The sequence below is a fragment of the Oncorhynchus masou genome, chromosome 21, assembly GCF_036934945.1.
Source record: "Oncorhynchus masou masou isolate Uvic2021 chromosome 21, UVic_Omas_1.1, whole genome shotgun sequence".
Taxonomy (NCBI): Eukaryota; Metazoa; Chordata; class Actinopteri; order Salmoniformes; family Salmonidae; genus Oncorhynchus; species Oncorhynchus masou.
In genome coordinates this window covers 52,392,661-52,408,835 of record NC_088232.1, presented here as the reverse complement: position 1 = coordinate 52,408,835, position 16,175 = coordinate 52,392,661, and the positions used below count along the sequence as shown (strand labels likewise).

The following is a 16,175-nucleotide window of genomic DNA, read 5'->3' as shown; positions in this document are numbered from 1 at the left end:
AACCGTAGGTCACATTAAAAGTGCTACACTTGTGGCTTTTCTCTTCATTTTATGTACGTCATGAAGCTCTATTTACATTTTGTGCAGGGGGCAGGAAAATTCTCAGCAATGATAGTGATCAAATTAAGATCCTACATTTTGTAACATTCTAATTCCTGAAGGTCATCACTTCCCCGTTTCTAATGTATTTCTACTGTATGTGTCCTTGCAGGATCCTATACAAGTTCAACAGGAGTTCAGAACAGCTACGGTATGTTGTTCGGTATTAGTAGTTGTTGTATCGGTTATGCCAGGATTCAATCTGATCACACATTGTCGGCAGTGCAAGTCTTAAAGGCAGAGACCACATTCACAGTAAACATTATGTCGGCTCACTCGGGAATGACCTTTGAAATGACTGATTGTCCAAATCCGCCATCGGATTGAATCCCGGCCTCAGTTTTTCCTGTTGTCGTCTACAGCATGAGGAGGAGCCAGCAGACCGAGCCACACTTCCTCCAGACAAACCACCAAAGGCCTCAGCTCCACAGGTAACAACAAGCAGCCGTTATAAAGCTGTCCTCTTTTAAACTCGTTTATAAACTGGGTGGTTCCAGCCCTGAATGCTGATTGGCTGACAGCCGTGGTATATCAGACAGTATACCACGGGTATGACAAAACATGTATTTTGACTGCTATAATTACGTTGGTAACCAGTTTATAACAGCAATAAGGCCCCTTGTGTGTCGTGCCTAAGAACAACCCTTAGCCGTGGTATATTGGCCGTATACAGTTGAAGTCGGAAGTTTACATACACTTAGGTCGGAGTCATTAAAGCTAGTTTACAAACACTTAGGTCGGAGTCATTAAAGCTAGTTTACAAACACTTAGGTCGGAGTCATTAAAGCTAGTTTACAAACACTTAGGTCGGAGTCATTAAAACTAGTTTACAAACACTTAGGTCGGAGTCATTAAAACTAGTTTATAAACACTTAGGTTGGAGTCATTAAAACTAGTTTACATACACTTAGGTCGGAGTCATTAAAACTAGTTTACATACACTTAGGTCGGAGTCATTAAAACTAGTTTACAAACACTTAGGTCGGAGTCATTAGAACTAGTTTACAAACACTTAGGTTGGAGTCATTAGAACTAGTTTACATACACTTAGGTCGGAGTCATTAAAACTAGTTTACATACACTTAGGTCGGAGTCATTAAAACTAGTTTACAAACACTTAGGTTGGAGTCATTAAAACTAGTTTACATACACTTAGGTTGGAGTCATTGAAACTAGTTTACATACACTTAGGTCGGAGTCATTGAAACTAGTTTACATACACTTAGGTCGGAGTCATTAAAACTAGTTTACATACACTTAGGTTGGAGTCATTAAAACTAGTTTACAAACACTTAGGTTGGAGTCATTAAAACTAGTTTACATACACTTAGGTCGGAGTCATTAAAACTAGTTTACATACACTTAGGTTGGAGTCATTTAAAACTTGTTTTTCAACCACTCCACAAATTTCTTGTTAACAAACTATAGTTTTGGGAAGTCGGTTAGGACATCTACTTTGTGCATGACTGTAACTGTTGTTTGAAGAAGAGGACCAAGGTGCATTGTGGTACGTGTTCATGATTTATTAATAAAACTGAACACTAGAACAAAAAAATAACAAAGCGGAACAATCAAAATTGTTCTGTCTGGTGCAGACACACAAAACAGAAAACAACTACCCACAAAACACAGGTGGGAAAAGGCTACCTAAGTATGGTTCCCAATCAGAGACAACGATAGACAGCTGCCTCTGATTGAGAACCACACCCGGCCAAACACACAGAAATAGAAAACATAGAACAAAAACATAGAATGCCCACCCCAACTCACACCATGACCAAACCAAAATAGAGACATAAAAAGGATCTCTAAGGTCAGGGCGTGACAATGACACAAGTAATTTTTCCAACAATTGTTTACAGACAGATTATTTCACTTATAATTCACTGTATCACAATTCCAGTGGGTCAGAAGTTTACATACAATAAGTTGACTGTGCCTTTAAACAGCTTGGAAAATTCCAGAAAATTATGTCATGGCTTTAGATGCTTCTGATAGGCTAATTGACATCATTTGAGTCAATTGGAGGTGTACCTGTAGATGTATTACAAGGCTTACCTTCAAGCTCAGTGCCTTTTTGCTTGACATCATGAGAAAATCAAAAGAAATCAGCCAAGACCTCAGTCAAAAAAATGTAGACCTCCACAAGTCTGGTTCATCCTTGGAAGCAATTTCCAAATAACTGAAGGTACCACGTTCATCTGTACAAACAATAGTACGCAGGCATAAACACCATGGGACCACACAGCCATCATACCGCTCAGGATGGAGACTCGTTCTGTCTCCTAGAGGTGAAAGTACTTTGGTGCAAAAAGTGCAAATCAATCCCAGAACAACAGCAAAGGACCTTGTGAAGATGCTGGAGGAAACAGGTACAAAAGTATATATATCCTCAGTAAAACAAGTCCTATATTGACATAACTTGAAAGGCCGCTCAACAAGGAAGAAGCCACTGCTCCATAAAAAAGCCACAAAAAGCCAGACTACGGTTTGCAACTGCACATGGAGACAAAGATCGTACTTTTTGGAGAGATGTCCTCTGGTCTGATGAAACAGGAATAGAACTGTTTGGCCACAATGACCATCGTTATGTTTGGAGGAAAAAGGGGGAGGGTTGCAAGCCGAAGACACCATCCCAACCGTGAAGCACGGGGGGTGGAAGCATCATGTTTTGGAGGTGCTTTGCTGCAGGAGGGACTGGTGTACTTAACAAAATAGGTGGCATCATGAGGCTGGAAAATGATGTGGATATATTGAAGCAACATCTCAAAACATTAGTCAGGAAGTTAAAGCTTGGTCGCAAATGGGTCAAATGGACAATGACCCCAAGCATACTTCCAAAGTTGTGGCAAAATAGCTTAAGGACAACAAAGTCAAGGTTTTGGAGTGGCCATCACAAAGCCCTGTCCTCAATTTTATAGAAAATGTGTGGGCAAAACTGCAAAAGCGTGTGGGAGCATGGAGGCCTTACAAACCTGACTCAGTAACACCAGCTCTGTCAGGAGGAATGGGCCAATATTCACCCAACTTATTGTGGTAAGCTTGTGGAAGGCTACTCGAAATGTTTGACCCAAGTTAAACAATTTAAAGGCAATGCTACCATCAATCAAATTCAATCAAATTTATTTAGAAAACCCTTCCCTTCCCTTACATCAGCTGATGTCTTAAAGTGCTGTACAGAAACCCAGCTTAAAACCCCAAACAGCAGGCAATGCAGGTGTAGAAGCACGGTGGCTAGGAAAATCCAGAACCTAGGAAGAAACCTAGAGAGGAACCAGGCTGATGTGCTACCAGTCCTCTTCTGGCTAGAGGGTGCAACAGGTCAGCACCTTCGGAGTAAATGTCAGTTGGCTTTTCATAGCCGATCATTCAAAGTATCTCTACCGCTCCTGCTGTCTCAGAGAGAGTTGAAACAGCAGGTCTGGGACAGGTAGCACATCTGGTGAACAGGTCAGGGTTCCATAGCCGCAGACAGAACAGTTGAAACTGGAGCAGCAGCACAACCAGGTGGACTGGGGACAGCAATGAGTCATCAGGCCAGTTAGTCGAGGCTTGGTCCTAGGGCTCAGGTCCTCCGAGAGAAAGAGAGAAAGAGAAAAAGAGAGAGAGAATTAGAGAGCATACTTAAATTCACACAGGACACCGGATAAGACAGGATAAATACTCCAGATGTTACAGACTGACCCTAGCCCCTCGACACAAACTATTGCAGCATAAATACTGGAGGCTGAGACGAGAGGGGTCGGGAGACACTGTGGCCCCGTCTGACGATACCCCCAGACAGGCCAAACAGGCAGGATATAACCCCACCCACTTTGCCAAAGCACAGTTCACACACCACTAGAGGGATATCTCCAACCACCAACCTACCATCCTGAGACAAGGCTGAGTATAGCCCACAAAGATCTCCCCACGGCACAACCCAAGGGGAGGCACCAACCCGGACAGGAAAATCACGTCAGTGACTCAACCCTCTCAAGTGACGCACCCCTCCTAGGGATTGCATGGAAGAGCACCAGTAAGCCAGTGACTCAGCCCCCGTAATAGGGTTAGAGGCAGAGAATCCCAGTGGAGAGAGGGGAATCAGCCATGCAGAGACAGCAAGGGTGGTTCGTTGCTCCAGAGCCGTTTTGTACACCTTCACACTCCTGGGCCAGACTACACTCAATCAGAGGACCTACTGAAGAGATGAGTCTTAAAGGTTGAGACCGAGTCTGCATCTCTCACATGGATAGGCAGACCATTCCATAAAAATTGAGCTCTATAGGAGAAAGCCCTGCCTCCAGCTATTTACTTAGAAATAGCGTACGTGTAGGTATGTACGGTAGGACCAAATCAGAGAGATAGGTAGGAGGAAGCCCATGTAATGCTTTGTAGGTTAGCAGTAAAATCTTGAAATCAGCCCTTGCCTTAATAGGATGCCAGTGTAGAGAGGCTAGCACTGGAGTAATATGATCAAATTCGTTGGTTGTAGTCAGGATTCTAGCAGCCTTGTTTAGCACTAACTGAAGTTTATTTAGTGCTTTATCCTGGTAGCCGGAAAGTAGAGCATTGCAGTAGTCTAACCTAGAAGTTATACATGGTGTATATAGTGATGTCATTCAGAAACATAATGCTAACTTTCACTGCTATGTGGACGATACACAGCTATACAATTCGATGAAACATGGTGAAGCCCCAAAATTCCCTGTTTCAGACATAGAAGCCTGTGTTTCAGACATTTCAGCTTCTATTAAACTTGGACAAAACAGAGATGTTCTAGGCCCCAAGAAACAAAGAGATCTTCTGTATAGTGAAAACAATAGTGGTCGTAAAACGGAGCCTTGATGAACCCTGAAATTTACAGTTGATTTGTCAGAGGAAAAACCATCCACAGAGACAAACTGATATCTTTCTGACAGATAAGATCTAAACCAGGCCAGAACTTGTCTGCATAGACCAATTAGGGTTTCCAATCTCTTCAAAAGAATGTGGTGATCAATGGTGTCGAAAGCAGCAGTAAGGTCTAGGAGCACGAGGACAAACGCAGAGACTTGGTACGACGCCATTAAAAGGTAATTTACCACCTTCACGAGTGCAGTCTTAGTGCTATGATGGGGTCTAAAACCAGACTGAAGCGTTTCAAATACATTGTTTGTCTTCAGGAAGGCAGTGAGTTGCTGCGCAACAGCCTTTTCAAAAAAATTTGGAGAGGAATGGGAGATTCGATATAGGCTGATAGTTTTTTATATTTTCTGGGTCAAGGTTTGGCTTTTACAAGAGAGGCTTTATTACTGCCACTTTTAGTGAGTTTGGTACACATCCGGTGGATAGAGAGCCGTTTATTATGTTCAACATAGGCAGGCCAAGCACAGGAAGCAGCTCTTTCAGAAGTTTAGTTGGAATAGGGTCCAGTATGCAGCTTAAAGGTTTAGAGGCCATGATTATATTCAGCAATGTGTCAAAAGATATAATATTAAAAAACTTGAGTGTCTCCCTTGATCCTAGGTCCTAGCAGAGTTGTGCAGACTCAGGACAACTGAGCTTTGGAGGACAGCGCAGATTTAAATGGTACTGCACGGTACTGTCTTTCAAAGACTTCCAGTTTGGTGTAGCACCATTTCCGTTCCAATTTTCTGGAAGCTTGCTTTTGAGCTCGGGTATTTTCTGACAAATGTTTTTTGTTTTTAGGGGTGCGACTGCATCTAGGGTATTGCACAAGGTTAAATTGAGTTCCTCAGTTAGGTGGTTAACTGATATTTGTACTCTGACATCCTTGGGTAGGTGGAGGGAGTCTGGAAGGGCATCTAGGAATCTTCGGGTTGTCCAAGAATTTTTAGCACGGCTTTTGATGATCCTTGGTTGGGGTCTGAGCAGATGAGTTGCGATATCAAACATAATAAAATGGTGGTCTGATAGTCCAGGATTATGAGGAAAAACATTAGGATCCACAAAATTTATTCCATGGGACAAAACTAGGTCCTGAGTATGACTGTGGCAGTGAGTAGGTCCGGAGACATGTTGGACACAACCCACTGAGTCGATGATGGCTCCGAAAGCCTTTTGGAGTGGGTCTGTGATCTTTTCCATGTGAGTATTAAAGTCAGCAAAAATTATAATATTATCTGCCATGACTACAACGTCCGTCTTTTTTTTTTGTTAATTGAAATTTGCTATCGTTAATGTTAGCAACACCTCCACCTTTGTGGGATGTGAAGAGGATATGGTCGCTAGTGTAACCAAGAGGTGAGGCCTCATTTAACACAGTAAATTCATCAGGCTTAACTTCTTATGGGCAGGACGGTAGCGTGAAATCACAGAGTGCGAAATTCAAACGACAGAATTATAAATATTTAATATATATATATATATATATATATATATATATATATATTCAAGTGTAATACATCAAAATAAAGCTTAGCTTCTTGTTAATCCAGCCGCTGTGTTAGATTTCAAAATTGCTTTACGGCAAAAGAACACCATGAGATTACCTGAGGACAGCGCCCCACATACAAACACATGAAAAACATATTTCAACCAGGCAGGTGTGACACGAATGTCAGAAATAGCGATATGAAAAATGCCTTACCTTTGATGATCTTCTTCTGTTGGCACTCCAAAAGGTCCCAGTTACATCATAAATGGTCCTTTTATTCGATAATGTCCTTCTTTATATCCATAAAAACTCAGTTTAGCTGGCATGCTTCAGTCAATAATCCAACCAGTTTCCCTCCATCAAAATGCATACAAAATGAATCCCAAACGTACTAATAAACTTTTCCAAACTAGTCAAACAACATTTATAATCAAGCCTTAGGTACCCTAATACATAAATAAACTATGTAATTTAAGACAGAGAATCGTTATTGTCTTTACCGGAGAAAAATAACAAAGAATGCACTCTCTTCCATGCGTTTGGAAACACTACAGTCAAAATGGAAGCCACCTAGAAAAACTAAATTTTCTGGCTCATTTTTCCAAAAAACAGCCTGAAACTCTTTCTAAAGACTGTTGACATCTAGTGGAAGCCCTCGGAACTGCAATCTGGGAGGACTTATAATAAAAGTGATAGCCATTGAAAATAGGGGTAGGCTGATTCTTTTTGAGGGGGGGATGGTTTGTCCTGAGGGTTTCGCCATATCAGTTCTATTATACTCACAGATATAATTTGAACAGTTTTAGAAACTTTAGGGTGTTTTCTATACAAATATTTATATAATTATATGCAAATCCTAGCTTCTGTAACAGTAACAGGCAGTTTACTTTGGGCACACTTTTCATCTGGATGTCAAAATACTGCCCCCTACCCAAGAGAGGTTAAACCATGTTTCAGTCAGGCCAATCACATCAAGATTATGATCAGTGATTAGTTCATTGACTATAACTGCCTTGGAAGTGAGGTATCTAACATTTAAGTCGCCCTATTTTGAGATGTGAGGTGTCACAATCTCTTTCAATAATGGCAGGAATGGAGGAGGTCTTCCGTGCAGTGAGAATGCTAAGGTGAACACCGCCATGTTTAGTTATGTCCAACCTAGATCGAGGCACAGACACGGTCTCAATGGGGATAGCTGAGCTGACAACACTGACTGTGCTAGTGGCAGACACCACTAAGCTGGCAGGCTGGCTAACAGCTTGCTGCCTGGCCTGCACCCTATTGAGGCGGCAGGGTAGCCTAGTGGTTAGAGCGTTGGACTAGTAACTGGAAGGTTGCAAGTTCAAACCCCCGAGCTGACAAGGTACAAGTCTGTCGTTCTGCCCCTGAACAGGCAGTTAACCCACTGTTCCTAGGCCGTCATTGAAAATAAGAATTTGTTCTTAACTGACTTGCCTAGTTAAATAAAGGTAAAATAAAAGCTAGAATGGAGTCTGTCACTCCTCAACAGACCAGGCTTGGTGGGTGACTCCCAGAGTTTGTGGGTGAGTCCCAGAGTTTGTGGGTGAGTCCCAGAAAGAGGGCCAATTATCTACAAATTCTATCTCTTGGGAGGGGCAGAAAACAGTTTTCAACCAGCGATTGAGTTGTGAGACTCTGCTGTAGTGCTGATCACTCCCCCTAACTGGGAGGGGGCCAGAGACAATTACTCGATGCCGACACATCTTTCTAGCTGATTTACACGCAGAAGCTATGTTGCGCTTGGTGATCTCTGACTGTTTCATCCTAACATCGTTGGTGCCGACGTGGATAACAATATCTCTACACTCGCCAGTTTTAGCTTTAGCCAGCACCATCTTCAGATTAGCCTTAACGTCGGTAGCCCTGCCCCCTGGTAAACAGTGTATGATCGCTGGATGATTTGTTTTAAGTCTAATACTGCGGGTAATGGAGTCGCCAATGACTAGGGTTTTCAATTTGTCAGAGCTAATGGTTGGAAGCCTCGGCATCTCAGACCCCGTAACGGGAGGAGGAGAGACCAGAGAAGGCTCGGCCTCGGACTCCCAACTCGTTGCTTACTTGGGAGAACCGGTTGAAAGTTTCTGTCGGCTGAATGAGTGACACCGGTTGAGCGTTCCTACAGCATTTCCTTCCAGAAGCCATGAGAAAGTTGTCTGGCTGCGGGGACCGTGCCAGGGGAGTTATACTAACGTTACTATCTGTACTTACTGGTGGCACAGATGCTGTTTCATCCTTCCCTACACTGAAATGACCCTCTGCCTAACGATTGCGTCTGAAGCTGGGCTTGTAGCAAATCAAATCAAATCAAGTTTTATTTGTCACATACACATGGTTAGCAGATGTTAATGCAAGTGTAGCGAAATGCTTGTGCTTCTAGTTCAGACAATGCAGTAATAACCAACAAGTAATCTAACTAACAATTCCAAAACTACTGTCTTATACACAGTGTAAGGCGATAAAGAATATGTACATAAAGATATATGAATGAGTGATGGTACAGAGCAGCATAGGCAATATACAGTAGATGGTATTGAGTACAGTATATACTAGGGTAGCCTAGTGGTTAGAGCATTGGACTAGTAACCGAAAGGTTGCAAGTTCAAAACCCCGAGCTGACAAGGTACAAAATCTGTCGTTCTGCCCCTGAACAAGGCAGTTAACCCGTTGTTCCCCGGTAGGCCCTCATTGAAAATAAGAATTTGTTCTTAACTGACTTGCCTAGTACACATGGTTAGCATTCAGCCGACAGAAACTTTCAACCGGTTCTCCCTAGTAAAATAAAAAATTAAGTACATATGAGATGAGTACGTAAACAAAGTGGCATAGTTAAAGTGGCTAGTGATACATGTATTACATAAGGATGCAGTAGATGATATAGAGTACAGTATATACGTATGCCTATGAGATGAATAATGTAGGGTATGTAAACATTATATTAGGTTGCATTGTTTAACGCCGTAAGGCGATCGTTCTCCTGAATATTATGAGTACAGCGACTGCAATTAGAAGGCATCGTGTTAATGTTACTACTTAGCTTCGGCTGTTGGAGGTCCTGGCAAACCACGTCCAGATACCAAATACTAATCGAAGGTATGTAAACTTCTGACCCACTGGGGATGTGATGAAAGAAATAAAAGCAGATTCTCTCTACTATTATTCTGACATTTCACATTCTTAAAATAAAGTGGCGATCCTAACTGACCTAAAACAGGGAATTTTTACTAGGATTAATTGTCAGGAATTGTTCAAATCTGAGTGTAAATGTATTTGGCTAAGGTATGTATGTAAACTTCCGACTTCAACTGTGCCACACCCCCTCATGCCTTATTGCTTTAAATAGATACCTTACCTGCAGCTGATTGGTTGGACAGAGTTGATTGACATATATGTGTGTTGACCAGCCTACAGCCACGGCAGAGCTCGACAGGACAGATGACCAGGTGTATGTGGGTGTCATGGCGATGGTGAGAGATGTGGTGCAACTGAAGAATGATGTCAACACACTGCCCCCCTCAGAATACCCCAACGCTGTCAAGGTAAGTCGTGGTGTCTTTGTGTGTTTGCACAGTCTTCAGTTCCAATCCCTCTGAAATTGTTTTGTTTTTATTTTGAATCTCTTGCCCCCTCCTTTTTCTCCTTCTCTTCTCTATATGTGTCGCTCTCTCTCTTTTTCTCCTTCTCTTCTCTATATGTGTCGCTCTCTCTCTTTTTCTCCTTCTCTTCTCTATATATGTCTCTTTCTCTTTTTCTCCTTCTCTTCTCTATATATGTCTCTCTCTCTTCTCCTTCTCTTCTCTATATATGTCTCTTTTTCTCCTTCTCTTCTCTATATATGTCTCTTTCTCTTTTTCTCCTTCTCTTCTCTATATGTGTCTCTCTCTTCTCCTTCTCTTCTCTATATATGTCTCTTTTTCTCCTTCTCTTCTCTATATATGTCTCTTTCTCTTTTTCTCCTTCTCTTCTCTATATGTGTCGCTCTCTCTCTTTTTCTCCTTCTCTTCTCTATATGTGTCGCTCTCTCTCTTTTTCTCCTTCTCTTCTCTATATGTGTCTCTCTCTTTTTCTCCTTCTCTTCTCTATATATGTCTCTTTTTCTCCTTCTCTTCTCTATATGTGTCTCCTTCTCTTCTCTATATGTGTCTCTCTCTTTTTCTCCTTCTCTTCTCTATATATGTCTCTTTTTCTCCTTCTCTTCTCTATATATGTCTCTTTCTCTTTTTCTCCTTCTCTTCTCTATATATGTCTCTCTCTCTTCTCCTTCTCTTCTCTATATATGTCTCTCTCTCTTCTCCTTCTCTTCTCTATATATGTGTCTCTCTCTCTCTCTTTCTCCTTCTCTTCTCTATATATGTGTCTCTCTCTCTCTTTTTCTCCTTCTCTTCTCTATATATGTGTCTCTCTCTCTTTTTCTCCTTCTCTTCTCTATATATGTCTCTTTCTCTTTTTCTCCTTCTCTTCTCTATATATGTCTCTCTCTCTTCTCCTTCTCTTCTCTATATATGTGTCTCTCTCTCTCTCTTCTCCTTCTCTTCTCTATATATGTGTCTCTCTCTCTCTTTCTCCTTCTCTTCTCTATATATGTGTCTCTCTCTCTCTCTCTTTCTCCTTCTCTTCTCTATATATGTGTCTCTCTCTCTCTTTCTCCTTCTCTTCTCTATATATGTGTCTCTCTCTCTCTCTTTCTCCTTCTCTTCTCTATATATGTGTATCTCTCTCTCTTTCTCCTTCTCTTCTCTATATATGTGTATCTCTCTCTCTTTCTCCTTCTCTTCTCTATATATGTGTATCTCTCTCTCTCTTTCTCCTTCTCTTCTATATATGTGTCTCTCTCTATATGTGTCTCTCTCTTTTTCTCCTTCTCTTCTATATATGTGTCTCTCTCTATATATATGTGTCTCTCTCTTTTTCTCCTTCTCTTCTATATATGTGTTTCTCTCTATATATATGTGTCTCTCTCTCAATGTGTCTCTCTCTCTCAATATGTGTCTCTCTCTATATATATGTGTCTCTCTCTCAATATGTGTCTCTCTCTCAATGTGTGTCTCTCTCTCTATATATATGTGTCTCTCTCAATGTGTGTCTCTCTCTATATATATGTCTCTCTCTCTCTCTCTCTCTCTCTCTCTCAATATGTGTCTCTCTCTAAATATGTGTATATCTCTCTCAATATGTGTCTCTCTCTATATATGTGTCTCTCTCTCAATGTGTGTCTCTCTCTATATATATGTCTCTCTCTCTCTCAATGTGTCTCTCTCTCAATATGTGTCTCTCTCTCAATATGTCTCTCTCTCAATGTGTGTCTCTCTCTCAATATGTGTCTCTCTCTCTCAATATGTGTCTCTCTCTCTCAATATGTGTCTCTCTCTCTCAATATGTGTCTCTCTCTCAATATGTGTCTCTCTTTCTCAATATGTGTCTCTCTATATATACAGTGCCTTGCGAAAGTATTCGGCCCCCTTGAACTTTGCAACCTTTTGCCACATTTCAGGCTTCAAACATAAAGATATAAAACTGTATTTTTTTGTGAAGAATCAACAACAAGTGGGACACAATCATGAAGTGGAACAACATTTATTGGATATTTTAAACTTTTTTAACAAATCAAAAACTGAAAAATTGGGCGTGCAAAATTATTCAGCCCCTTTACTTTCAGTGCAGCAAACTCTCTCCAGAAGTTCAGTGAGGATCTCTGAATGATCCAATGTTGACCTAAATGACTAATGATGATAAATACAATCCACCTGTGTGTAATCAAGTCTCCGTATAAATGCACCTGCACTGTGATAGTCTCAGAGGTCCGTTAAAAGCGCAGAGAATATCATGAAGAACAAGGAACACACCAGGCAGGTCCGAGATACTGTTATGAAGAAGTTTAAAGCCGGATTTGGATACAAAAAGATTTCCCAAGCTTTAAACATCCCAAGGAGCACTGTGCAAGCGATAATATTGAAATGGAAGGAGTCAGACCACTGCAAATCTACCAAGACCTGGCTGTCCCTCTAAACTTTCAGCTCATACAAGGAGAAGACTGATCAGAGATGCAGCCAAGAGGCCCATGATCACTCTGGATGAACTGCAGATATCTAAAGCTGAGGTGGGAGACTCTTTCCATAGGACAACAATCAGTCGAATATTGCACAAATCTGGCCTTTATGGAAGAGTGGCAAGAAGAAAGCCATTTCTTAAAGATATCCATAAAAAGTGTCGTTTAAAGTTTGCCACAAGCCACCTGGGAGACACACCAAACATGTGGAAGAAGGTGCTCTGGTCAGATGAAACCAATATTGAACTTTTTGGCAACAATGCAAAACGTTATGTTTTGCGTAAAAGCAACACAGCTCATCACCCTGAACACACCATACCCACTTTCAAACATGGTGGTGGCAGCATCATGGTTTGGGCCTGCTTTTCTTCAGCAGGGACAGGGAAGATGGTTAAAATTGATGGGAAGATGGATGGAGCCAAATACAGGACCATTCTGGAAGAAAACCTGATGGAGTCTGCAAAAGACCTGAGACTGGGACGGAGATTTGTCTTCCAACAAGACAATGATAAAAAACATAAAGCAAAATCTACAATGGAATGGTTCAAAAATAAACATATCCAGGTGTTAGAATGGCCAAGTCAAAGTCCAGACCTGAATCCAATTGAGAATCTGTGGAAAGAACTGAAAACTGCTGTTCACAAATGCTCTCCATCCAACCTCACTGAGCTCGAGCTGTTTTGCAAGGAGGAATGGGAAAAAATTTCAGTCTCTCGATGTGCAAAACTGATAGAGACATACCCCAAGCGACTTACAGCTGTAATCGCAGCAAAAGGTGGCGCTACAAAGTATTAACTTAGGGGGTCTGAATAATTTTGCACGCCCAATTTTTCAGTTTTTGATTTGTTAAAAAAGTTTAAAATATCCAATAAATGTTGTTCCACTTCATGATTGTGTCCCACTTGTTGTTGATTCTTCACAAAAAAATACAGTTTTATATCTTTATGTTTGAAGCCTGAAATGTGGCAAAAGGTCGCAAAGTTCAAGGGGGCCGAATACTTTCGCAAGGCACTGTATATGTGTCTCTCTCTCTCTATGTGTCTCTCTCTCAATATGTGTCTCTCTCTCTCTATATGTGTCTCTCTCTCTCTATATGTGTCTCTCTCTCAATATGTGTCTCTCTCTCTATATATATATGTGTCTCTCTCTCAATGTGTCTCTCTCTCAATGTGTGTCTCTCTCTATATATATGTGTCTCTCTCTCTCAATATGTGTCTCTCTCTCTATATATGTGTCTCTCTCTCTCAATATGTGTCTCTCTCTCAATATGTGTCTCTCTCTCTGTCAGGCCGTGGGGTTAACTCTGCGTAGTCTGATCCGTAGTGTTGATGAAGTTCTACCATCACTGCACAGCTCTGCCAGAACAGAGGTAACCGTATGGCTCTATTTGTTATATTTACATTGACCCCAAACAAAACAAACATGGCCTCGTGCTCTCTCTCTCTCTCTCTAGGAGAATCTCAATTCCATTTCCTTGATTATTCAGAGGGGAGGGACTTCTAATTGAATGGGTTTTGAGGAGGCGAGGAAAGGGGTTTGCAAGAAATCAAGGAAATGTAATTGAAGATTCTCCTCCCCTTCTCTCCTCCTCCCTCCCCCCTTCTCTCCTCCAGATCGAGGGAACTGAGAGGCTACTGAATAAGGATCTGGGGGAGTTAATCGCTAAGATGAGATTGGTCCAGCAGAACTCTGTGACATCACTGAAGGGGGAGTGTCAGAGGCAGATGTTGGGCGTCGCCCACACCTTGGCCCTGGACTCCAAGAACCTTCTAGATGCCGTGGACCAGGCTAGGATTAAAGCTAACCTGGCCAAGCCATAAACCACACACACACACACACACTTCACTTCCTTCATGTACCTTATAGAACATTTTACAGATGCTGATTTAGATTTTCAGTAAGACATTTAGCAGAGCTTGTTGTCCCTATTTGAATGTATTCTATATTTTACTGTTTGGGCTTTTTTTTTTACTGTGTTTTATTTTAGATGTTTGGTACGGAGAGACAGAGAGATAATAAATAAACAGTGTTTCACCATGGTAAATAAAGTGTGTGTGTGTGTGTGTGTGTGTGTGTGTGTGTGTGTGTGTGTGTGTGTGTGTGTGTGTGTGTGTGTGTGTGTGTGTGTGTGTGTGTGTGTGTGTGTGTGTGTGTGTGTGTGTGTGTGTGTGTGTGTGTGTGTGTGTGTGTGAGAGAAGCTGAGTCTCAGTGGTCTCACTGCTGAGAGACTAGATATGGCTTCCGGTCCCACTAACCACTTTTATACAGGTACATGCCCTGACCTTAGATAAATCACCTCTGGTCTCTGCCCTCCCACCCCTACGGGAGGACAGCTCCCGCTCAACCCAGTCCAAGCTCTTCTCTGGCAAAGGTGGAAACTGCTTCCCCCTGACGATAGGACAGCAGAGTCCCTGTCTAGGACAGCAGAGTCCCTGTCTAGGACAGCAGAGTCCCTGTCTAGGACAGCAGAGTCCCTGTCTAGGACAGCAGAGTCCCTGTCTAGGACAGCAGAGTCCCTGTCCATCTTCCCCCTGACGATAGGACATCAGAGTACCTGTCCATCTTCCCCCTGACGATAGGACAGCAGAGTCCCTGTCCATCTTCCCCCTGACGATAGGACAGCAGAGTCCCTGTCTAGGACAGCAGAGTCCCTGTCTAGGACAGCAGAGTCCCTGTCTAGGACAGCAGAGTCCCTGTCTAGGACAGCAGAGTCCCTGTCCATCTTCCCCCTGACGATAGGACAGCAGAGTCCCTGTCCATCTTCCCCCTGACGATAGGACAGCAGAGTCCCTGTCCATCTTCCCCCTGACACTAGGACAGTAGAGTCCCTGTCCATCTTCCCCCTGACGATAGGACAGCAGAGTCCCTGTCCATCTTCCCCCTGACGATAGGACAGCAGAGTCCCTGTCCATCTTCCCCCTGACACTAGGACAGCAGAGTCCATGCCCATCTCCTGAAAACATCTGAAACCCTACCTCCTCAAATGAATATCTTAAATAATCCCACAGCACCAGCTCCCTATCCCTTGCCCCGTAAAAGAATTACAAAGAGTGATCTAACGCGTGACTTTTCCCCTTACTAGCTCTGACTGCTGATAGTAACTCTGATGGAAAGTGTACTGACGAAGACTGATATGTGGTTGTCCCACCTAGCTATATGAAGATGAATATACGAACTACTGTGAGATGTGGTTGTCTCACCTAGCTATCTGAAGATGAATATACTAACTACTGTGATATGTCCCTGTCCACCTTCCCCTGAGATGATATCTGAAGATGAATATACTAACACTGTGATCCCTGTGGTTGTCTCACCTAGCTATCTGAAGATGAATATACTAACTACTGTGATATGTGGTTGTCCCACCTAGCTATCTGAAGATGAATATACTAACTACTGTGATATGTTTGTCCCACCTAGCTATCTGAAGATGAATATACTAACTACTGTGAGTGTGGTTGTCCACCTCCTGAAGATGAATATACTAACTACTGTGAGATGTGGTTGTCTCACCTAGCTATCTGAAGATGAATATACTAACTACTGTGAGATGTGGTTGTCTCACCTAGCTATCTGAAGATGAATATCTAACTACTGTGATATGTGGTTGTCTCACCTAGCTGAAGATGAATATACTAACTACTGTGATATGTT

General features: G+C 42.2%; 1 protein-coding gene across 1 annotated transcript in view; it reads left to right on the top strand.

Moving 5' to 3' along the window:
- Positions 1 to 14,569, top strand: part of LOC135508504 (protein-tyrosine kinase 2-beta-like) — a 71,436-nt gene extending 56,867 nt beyond the window's left edge. The window contains exons 26-30 of the mRNA XM_064928753.1: positions 212 to 250; positions 462 to 530; positions 9,880 to 10,014; positions 13,810 to 13,890; positions 14,135 to 14,569. Coding sequence (XP_064784825.1) covers positions 212 to 250; positions 462 to 530; positions 9,880 to 10,014; positions 13,810 to 13,890; positions 14,135 to 14,341 — 531 coding nt within the window. The 3' untranslated portion in view covers positions 14,342 to 14,569. The remainder of the gene's footprint in view (positions 1 to 211; positions 251 to 461; positions 531 to 9,879; positions 10,015 to 13,809; positions 13,891 to 14,134) is intronic.
- The last annotated feature ends 1,606 nt before the right edge of the window (positions 14,570 to 16,175 follow it).